This window comes from Kryptolebias marmoratus, linkage group LG6, assembly GCF_001649575.2.
Source record: "Kryptolebias marmoratus isolate JLee-2015 linkage group LG6, ASM164957v2, whole genome shotgun sequence".
Taxonomy (NCBI): domain Eukaryota; kingdom Metazoa; phylum Chordata; class Actinopteri; order Cyprinodontiformes; family Rivulidae; genus Kryptolebias; species Kryptolebias marmoratus.
In genome coordinates, this window is record NC_051435.1 from 1,889,551 (window position 1) to 1,899,151 (window position 9,601).

A 9,601-nucleotide genomic window follows, 5' to 3' on the forward strand; every position below is an offset into this window, starting at 1 on the left:
GGATGGGGGCAAGCTGTGGATGGGGGGGGTCCTGGGTTGTGGAAAGGGGGGGGGTCCTCTGTTTTGTTGGGTGAGAGACGACAGACGTCTGAGGTGGAGGAGAAGCTCGTTTTTGTGAACGATGTGTTTAAAGTTTCTCCTGCAGCTCAGCTTCGCTCGTCTCTGAGCAACTAATGTGGAAACTATTCAGTTGGAGGTGTGTGTGTGTGTGGGTGTGTGTGTGAGTGTGTGTGTGTGTGTGTGTTGGTGGGGGGGGGGCGCAGATTCATTCACCATAAATGGAGCGACTGTCGACAGAAGGAGCCCTGCTGCTCACCGTCGTCTAACTGCTGACTCTGTTTGATAAAACCATCCCGGCTCAGATTGATTCAAGGCCAGGCGGTTCTTCAGAGGAATGCCTGTCGCCCGCCGAACGCTGCAGGTTCCTTTGGACCTTTCTGAGTCCGACAGAAGAGCTCACAGGAAGCTGGGGAAGCAGAATGAAGTAATTACAGGAAGTGAGCCCCCAGAGGCCCCCAGAGGGACCTCCAGCCCCCGAACCTGAGCTCACCTGGACCAGAAGCACCTGAAACCGAGTCTGAGGCGGTCCGGTCCTCGTCTGAACGCTGAGGCAGCATTCAGCCATTTACCTGTTCGCCGTTCACTCGTCAGAACGTTCGGCTTCTTACGCTGCTTTTAGCTATCATGCTGCTAGCTTTAGCTTTTAGCTATCGTGCTGCTAGCTTTAGCTTTTAGCTATCATGCTGCTAGCTTTAGCTTTTAGCTAGCCTTTTGGTTCGTTTAGTTGTTAGTCAGGATGGTGGCAGGGTTTTAAATGTTTGATTGAAGTTTGTTGAACAGACCGGATTAAAATCAGAACCCTGTCTCCTCTGTGAGACTGCAGTCCCCCCGTCTGAGACACGTGTGGACAGCGTCACGTGTGGACAGCGTCACGTGTGGACAGCGTCACGGGTGGACAGTGTCACGAGCGGCGCCGTAGGGTCTGAACACCTCAGAGCTCCACATAGTGGAAACTGGAGCTGACAGCCTGAACTGATTCAGTCAGAACCAGCTCTGCTCAGGCTGGGATGGACGGGGGACGGGGGACAGGGTGGATCTGAGGCTGGGGGGGACAGGGGACAGGGTGGATCTGAGGCAGGGACGGACTGAGGAGAGGGGACAGGGTGGATCTGAGGCAGGGACGGACGGGGGACAGGGTGGATCTGAGGCAGGGACGGACTGAGGAGGGGGGACAGGGTGGATCTGAGGCTGGGATGGACTGAGGAGGGGGGACAGGGTGGATCTGAGGCAGGGACGGACTGAGGAGGGGGGACAGGGTGGATCTGAGGAGGGGACGGAGATGAAATTGAAAGGAAACGAGACAGTTCAGGTTGTTGTGAGAAGGACAACCCGACCGTGCTGGGTGTAAACGGGTTGGAGGTCAGCGGGAGGTCAGCGGTTTGAAGAGACGACTCCCTCCAGCAGCCCTGGACTCTGACTCGGGGACGTCCCGGCTCATTAAAGCCGTCCCCCAGCTGTGTTTGTTGATTCACAACAGAAGCAGCTTCAGGCGTCAGTCAGCTGAGCGTTCAGCGTCCTGCAGCGTCTTCAGCAAACATCAGGACACCGTTTGAAGGCTTTGTCCTCACGTTGTCTCCGTCTGCGGCCTTCTTTAGAAACTTTGTCCTCACGTTGTCTCCGTCTGCTGTCTTCTTTAGAAACTGTAAAACCAAAGTCATTAGTGGTCAGACTGGATTCAGCAGGTGAGCTCAGGTGTGTCCGTTCCTCCGGTTTCGAGGCTCATCAGATGCTTTGCAGGTTAAGGTTCTATCAGAGGACGTTTCGCAGCAACATTTGGGGTCTTTGACGAGGAGACAAAAGGTCCAAAGTACAAACATGACATCCGTCCCACAGGAATGTTCTGTTATCTGAGAACCGGAGTCCTCCAGAACGTTTAAACCCTTCAAACAATAACTTCAGATAACTTCTAATAACTTCTTTAAAGGATCAATTCAGTCAAATATTGGTCACTTCTCGTAAATATTCCCATTTCGTTCCCGTTTTCCGGAGAGAATCAGATGTTTGTTCGACGATGACTTCTGCAGGAATCTGTCTGAGTCTTAAATAAGTTTATCAGTTTTTAACCTCCTTACTGTTCCTGAGGTGGGAGGAATCTGAATTGTTGGGTTCAGTTTGAACGATGGAAGCTAATCCTGCTCCTCTGATGTGACGATGGCCGCCTGTCCTGAACTCTGGGTTTGTTTCAGACGCCATCTTGTCCTCGGTGTGATGTTACCGCAGGAGCGCGTCGGCCTCGCCGTCGTTTCAGAACCGAGTTTGTTTGTGTTCATCGTGTTCTGCTGAGTCCGCCCGCGGCACGAGCGCACATCGCGGCCCGTCCCGTGGTTCCTCGCCTCTACCTCCAGGACACGGGGGGGTCGGAGACACGAGGAGATGGAGGCAGAAATATCTGTGTTTTTATTTATTGCTAAGTAACTCTGAGAAGCAAACAAAATGTTCCTGAAGCTGCTGAGGATCTGATGACTTCCTGTTTTCAGTAAATCAGTAAAACATGGAGTCAGGTGTTCAGGTGTGAAACTGAGGCGTGTTTTGTTGTGAATGCACGTCGCCCTTCATGGCGGTGTCTCGTCTGACGAGTGGCTGAGTGATTAACGATGTTTGCTGACTTGTGGTCTTCGGCTCCACTTTCATTTCTGATTCTTAATTAAGGAACGATGCAGGAAGTCCTCCCGGAGGAATGCTGCTGTTCCTGTGGCTCTTTGTGGCCGAAGCTTTGAACTCGAACACCTGTTGTTGGTTTTTACGCTGTAAAACGAGGATGTTCGAGCTCTCTGCGCCGTGTTTTTACAGTTTCACCCCGGAGTTGGAGCTGAGTCCTCCTGAGCTGCTGCTTCAGGAGGATAGAATAACATCATGATTACTCATTCAGTGTTACTGGATCCGGAGCACCATGTTGGAAACCGCTCCGACGCCCAACCCAGTCTTTGTATGAGTGGAATTTTCTGCTCTTTTTCTCTGGAAGTTTGAATTGAAAACTGGCTAAAAAACAACTTTGACTCTGAGCATCTCTTACATCAGGAAACCATGAACAGATCTGTGTCTTTACTGCAGCGAGACTTTAAAACACACGTGTCAAACTCAAGGCCCGTGGGCCAGATCCGGCCCTCTGTAACATTTCATCCGGCCCTCTAGTCTGGTTCAGATCAAGTCTCTGATTCTTGATTCTTATTTAGCTTAAAAAAACTGAAGTTTTCTCTGACAGTGACTTAGAAGCCAACAATATATAGTTTTAATTTCTGTATGATCAGGTTTTTGTCTGTTTTAATGTTAAAAACTTCATTTAAAAGCTGAGTGAGGCGTAAGAAATGACAGCTAATGATGAGCTTTTTGAAGTTTGATCTATTTGTCTGTGTTCATTAAAGTCTGTTTGCTCGAAATTCTGTCTAATCTGTAACAGGGAAAAGGTCATTGATATTTCATCTAAAACCAATTAATTTATGTAATTTTTAATAAATATTGATCGTGATTGGCCCTTGGCTGGGACCAAATATTTAATTTTGTCCCCCTTGTGTCTCTGGGTTTGACAGCCCTGATTTAAACCAATATGTGAGCGTTTTTACTGAAGGTTTGATTTCATCACAAGCTTTAAAAATAAAGTTAATTTAAATGTACTGTTGGCTAAAACAGAGTCAACAGGCTGCTTTTATTTATATAATTATAGATTAAAGTATAAAGTAGCTGTAACTATGTCCCTTATCTTCTCTGCTTTTTATTAAAGTAACATTTAGACCCCGATGAACTGATGTTAGTTAGTTAGTTAGCTGGTTGTTAGTCTCGTTAGCGAGCCTGCATCAGGCTGTTTATTTCACATGCTAACATGCTAACTCTTGTAGCTTGTTGCAAACGTCTGTTTCAAAACGTTGCCTTGAAAAGACAGACGAGCCACGACTGACTGAGTTATCCCCTGGATAAAAGTACAAATAACCACATTAATGAACAGGAAGGTTAGAGACACGGCAGAAAAGCTCTGCAGACTCGGAGGATTCGGGTTAAAGACGAGTCCTTCTTATTCTTTCTGCGCGTGGTCGTTAACGTTTTAATTTAAACGGCGCCACCAGCTCGAGGAGAAAACATGGATGCTGCAGACGTGTTTGGATCAGATGTGAGGTTTAGTCAGAGCCGGCGTGCAGCACTTGTTCTGTGAAAGAACGCCACAGCGGCTGATGGAACGGATCGGTCCGTTCAGCAGCGCTCTGGGGAGGGATTGTCTCTCCTCGCTGGAGGAGCAGGAGAGGAGGGAGGTCTGGGTTTCCCTCCTGGACCTCGGAGAACAGGAAGACAACATGTGTGTCTCTGCAGTCCTGAATGACCTGATGATGACAGTTCCTTGGTCTCTCTGACGGAGCAGCGTTGGATTTAAGGCTGCTTGGCTTTGGAGGAGATCTGGTTCTGATAAGAATCCTTTAAAACCTCGACCCGGAGTGTTCATGTTGGGGCCTGATGACCCGGGTCGGAGCCATCTTGTGTCCTCTGATGGAGTGTCACGGCCTCATTTTGGAGCTGTGTGGGATTTTTAAAAGATTTGGAAAGTTTAATGTGGATTTATGGGTCCCAGCGGGAAACGGGCAGCTGCTGTCTTCAATCCGAACAAATCACGGAGCGTGTCCACATGTCCACATGTCTGCGTTTGGGTGGAGGGGGGAGAAGAAGAAACCTCCTTTAATTGAATCTAAAAGCTGAGGTCTGCTGGCAGCTGTCGGATGCGTCAGCAGGCCGCATGAAAGAAGCGATTATAACCCGATGTGTTCGGGCAGGACGAGATGGGAAAACCTCCAGAAACACCGTTCAGTCTTTACAGCGGTTTGTTTCAGAGACAACAAGCTCTCAAACTCTGAACCTGGTAAAAACTAACTTTTTAAAATACAGTTCGAAAGAGAAATAAAGATTACAGCTGAAAGTGTCAACGTGAAATAAACATCCTGTCCAGCAGGGGGCAGCAAAGCTTTGTTAATATGATCAGACGTTCATAATAACACCTGAAACTAGAGTCCACGTCCTCGGTGGACATCTTGACTCCGTCCTAACGCAGATCAGGAGAAAGAACCTGAACGAGAGTCTGCGGTGTCCTTTTGTCTTTAGGGTTGGGTGTTTTGGACGTAGGAGGAGGACAGTCTCATGTATTAAACATCCATCTGTGGCCGGGTCCAGGAGGGACACCCAGACCTCCCTCTCCTCAGAGACCATCCAGATCCTCCTGGAGGATCCCAGAAAGGATCCAGAGAGTTCTGGCTCTGTCCCCGAGGTCTCCTCCCAGTGGGACATGTCCATGAAGCTCCACAGGGACGCGTCCAGGAGGCGTCCTAATCAGATTATCATAATAATGAAACATGGAGGCTAAAAATGTTTTCTGGTGGGTCTGAACGGACCGGCCTTCAGTTTAACTTCACTGCTTTAAAGCAGAGGTCCCCAAACCCCGGGCCGTGGACCGGTACCGGGCCGCGGAGCTGCAAAGGTTGGTACCGCTGCTTTAAACCAACAGAAGATGGATGGATGGTCTTCTTTCGTCAGCGTTTACCTGAAGGAACAGAAGGTTATTTTCCTTCCTGGGTTTCAGTGAGAAGCTGACATGGACAGGTTTGGACCTTCTGATGAAGGTCCCTGGTGGACTTCTCGGACCTGATCGTCTGTCTGTCTGGTTTGCAGGTGGCTCTGCTGGGTTTGGACCTCCTGTCAGCCTTAGTGACGAGGTTACAGGACCGCTTCAGGGCTCAGGTGGGAACAGGTGAGCTCCACTTCGACCCTCTTCCAGTCCTTCATCCAGACGAGGATCAGCTCCCATCGATCAGCCGGAGTAAAACCTGATTTTGTGTCTTCTCCGTCAGTTCTGCCCAGCCTCATCGATCGGTTAGGAGACGCCAAGGACCAAGTCCGAGAACAGGACCAGACGCTGCTGCTGAAGATCATGGACCAGGCTGCGTCTCCACAGGTACCCCAGGACGTGTCCTGCTCTTTATAAACTTTGCTTCTGACAAGAAGAAGAAGTTTTTAAATGAAGTCACTGATTTTATGAAACTGTCAGAATCATCAGTTCTTCTCTATAATCTGAACTCAAATATTAACTTTATTTTGTTTTCTGTCTTTAAATTCACAGAAAAACAGAAAAGATCAAAATTCTGAACAAAACAACTTACAGATTATTGGATTTTTCTTCATATTTGTCTCATCTGTCCCCATGTCTCCATCTTGTCCCCACGTCTCATCTGTCTCTACATGTCCCATCTTGTCCCTGCGTGTCCTGTCTGTCCTCACATGTCTCCTTCTTGTCCCCACGTCTCCATCATGTCTCTACATGTCCCATCTGTCCTCACATGTCTAAATCTGTCTCCATATGTCTCATCCGTCCTCACATGTCTCCATCTGTCCCTACATGTCTCCTTCTTGTCCCGACGTCTCCATCATGTCTCTACATGTCCCATCTGTCCCCACGTGTCCCGTCTGTCCCCACGTCTCATCTGTCCTTACATGTCTAAATCTGTCTCCATATGTCTCATCTGTCTCCACATGTCCCATCTTGTCCCCAGATGTCTCTAAATGTCTCATCTGTCCTCATGTCTCAATCTGTCCCTACATGTCTCGTCTGTCCCTACATGTCCAGGGGACAGTCCATCATGTTTTCCGGTGTGGAATCTGGTTGTTTTTTTTTCAGGTTTTAGTTCAAATATATTTTAAATAAAATCTCTGTTAAAGGTCAACCTTCAGTATTTTAAATCCCAGCTTCATTCCCGGTTATTCCCATGGAACGTTTCCAGCTTTAACCCCTGATGAGAGCAGAGTTTTACGTCCCATCCTGAGCAGTTTGTCCTGTTAATCATCAGATTTATAAACTTTAGTTTGTTTTTCTGTGTTTATTTGGTGTTTTGGTTTCTGACCTCAGCTCCGTTCTGTTTGATGATTCGTTTACCGGAGCGCCATCGTTTGGATCCAGACTGTCAGAAATAAAACCTGCTTTTTAACAGTTAAAGTTAAAGCAGGTCGTGTTTGAGCCTCGGCGGGATTCTAACCCTCGGACCTCCTGTGTTTCAGTACATGTGGGACCGAATGTTGGGAGGATTCAAACATAAAAACAACCGAACCAGAGAAGGAGTGTGCCTTTGCCTCATCGCCACGCTGAACACGTGAGTCAGCCGCTGTGGTACCGTGTCACCGGAGTCAGAGCTCGGCTTTACTGGTTAATTCAACGGATTTTATTTTTGTTTTTGTCAGATATGGAGCTCAAGGCCTGACGTTGAGTAAAATCGTTCCTCACGTGTGTAACCTCCTGGGTGATCCGACGGCTCAGGTAAACCTGCTCCTCCCTCCAGTCCTCCTGGCGTCACTCCTGCTCCTCTCAGTCAGATAAATGAACCGTCGTCTCGGAGTGGAGCCCGTCTTCCTGTCTGTTCCAGTAAATGTCGGCGGCCTGATAATGACGTGTTCTTGGTTGGTCAGGTGCGGGACGGAGCGATGAGCTGTCTGGTGGAGATCTACAGACACGTGGGGGAGAGGGTGAGGCTGGACCTCAGCAAGAAAGGCCTTCCTCAGTCACGGTACGCCGGAGACACTGTCTCCTGAGCTTCAGTTCTTTCTGTCCTCATGTGATGATGATGATGCTCTCCTTGTTCGTGTCTCCCCCTCCTGGACGTTTTACAAACTGCAGCTCTAAAATCAGACATTTTAGTTTTTCTGCCCCAGTGACTGAAATCTGAGTTAGTTCCTCTCAAACCTGCTGCTGTTAGCGCTGGTTATGAAACCCGCTGACACAGAAATGTTTCTGTTTTTTTTACAGGTTGAATGTAATCTTCAGCAGGTTCGATGAAGTCCAAAGATCTGGGAACATGATCTTGTCCTCGGGCTCAGGTGAGTTTCCTGCTCAGGCTCGGAGGTGAGCCGTGAGGAGAGGGTGAAGATGTTTTTAGTGTCTGCAGAACAAACCGGTTTGGAGCTGTCATGTGCTCCGAGGTGGAACAGCAGCTGTCTTTGTTCAGGGCCTCATCTTCATCACATGTTTGCTCTTCTGGTTATAAAGCTGCTTTCGCTTCACGTTTTATGTTTCATGTGTTAGAGTGAGATGCTGATAAGGACAGGAGGTGGGGCGGCGGGTGATATGCACTCCTGTAAGGAGCTGCTTTGATTTGAGATCTGAGGAGCGGACTGTAAGACAAAAGTCTCCGTTTATCCATCGGTCTACGTTCCTCCTCTCACCTGTGGTCCTGAACTCTGAGTCGTGACTGAAAGAAGGAGATCTCAGGTACAGGTGGCTGAAAGGGGTTTTCTCCTCAGGGTAGCTCTCCTTGAGAGACGGGGTGAGATGTTCGGTGATCCAGGAGGGACTCTGCTCCTCCTCATCCAGAGGAGCCAGCTGAGGTGGTTCAGGCGTCTGTAGGAGGTGTGGGGAGGTGCTCCGGGCATGTCCAACTGGTAGGAGACCCCGGGGAAGACCCAGGACACGCTGGAGAGACATGTCTCTCAGCTGGCCTGGGAACGCCTTGGAGTCCTCCTGGAGGAGCTGGAAGAGGAGGAGAGATGTCTGAACCTCCTGCTCCCTGTGACCTGATGGATGGATGGATGGATGGATGGACGGATGGATGATGGATGGATGGATGGATGACAGACAGATGGATGGATGGAGGATTAAATGCACTGAGTTGGTAGCAGCTGATTTTATGATATCTGTGATTAAAACATGAAACATGGCGGGTGATATGCATTAGTTAGGCAGAGTTTAGGTCCTGGTTTGTCTCTGGAGTTTATATTTAACCCTTTATTTGCCTGAAGGAGACGTTCGCAGCACCATGACGGTGATGATGGCTCTGTTTCTTCCAGCAGAAACTTTAACTGTTTCCTGTCGTTTGATATTCTGATGATGAAGTGAAAAGCTGCTGAGTTCGACCGTTTCAGGGTCTGAAACTCTTCTCTTCAGGCACAGAAAGGGTTAAATGTTGGCACGGAGCCGCAGAGGAGGATGTTTTTAGTTTCAGTGTTTTTGGTGAGGAGGGGGAGGATAGATGCAGAGCAGATCTGAGCGAAGCGTCAGCTGATTGCAGCGTTTCTCTGCTCTGCACCATGACGGCTGGAGAAGGTAAGACTGGAAACAGTTCTTGGAGCTGGACTTACGTAACCCGTTCCCTCGCTGCCGAAGACGGCTTCTAGTTTGTTTTATTCAGGAGAAAAAGGAGCAGCTGCTCTGATTCTCTGACTGAATTTAGATCCGTCGTTTCCCGTCAGGAATGAATTTCTTCTGTTCCTTCCTGCTGTGATCCTTGTGGAGAACTGGATCCTCCTTCTCCTGGGAATCTGGGTTTCCTTCTGTTTTCCAGAGTTATTATTAGACGGCGTTGGAGGTTCAGCCTGCAGCGTTTCCAGATCACTGCTGCAATGCTTTACTGCTACGCTGCAGCTGAAAGGTCCAAATTAAACCGATTCTAATCCAGATTATCATCTGTTTCATGGAGCGGATTACCTGAAGGAGAGCTCTAAACCCGGTCCTGTTGGAGCTCTAAACCCGGTCCTGTTGGAGCTCTAAACCTGGTCCTGTTAGGAGCTCTAAACCCGGTCCTGTTAG

At 48.7% G+C, this 9,601-nt stretch overlaps 1 protein-coding gene across 1 annotated transcript in view; it reads left to right on the plus strand.

Moving 5' to 3' along the window:
* clasp1a (cytoplasmic linker associated protein 1a) overlaps positions 1–9,601 on the plus strand; it is a 56,003-nt gene that overhangs the window by 4,047 nt on the left and 42,355 nt on the right. Inside the window, exons 3-8 of the mRNA XM_037976163.1 lie at positions 5,704–5,782; positions 5,883–5,986; positions 7,084–7,175; positions 7,264–7,339; positions 7,489–7,586; positions 7,826–7,896. Coding sequence (XP_037832091.1) covers positions 5,704–5,782; positions 5,883–5,986; positions 7,084–7,175; positions 7,264–7,339; positions 7,489–7,586; positions 7,826–7,896 — 520 coding nt within the window. The remainder of the gene's footprint in view (positions 1–5,703; positions 5,783–5,882; positions 5,987–7,083; positions 7,176–7,263; positions 7,340–7,488; positions 7,587–7,825; positions 7,897–9,601) is intronic.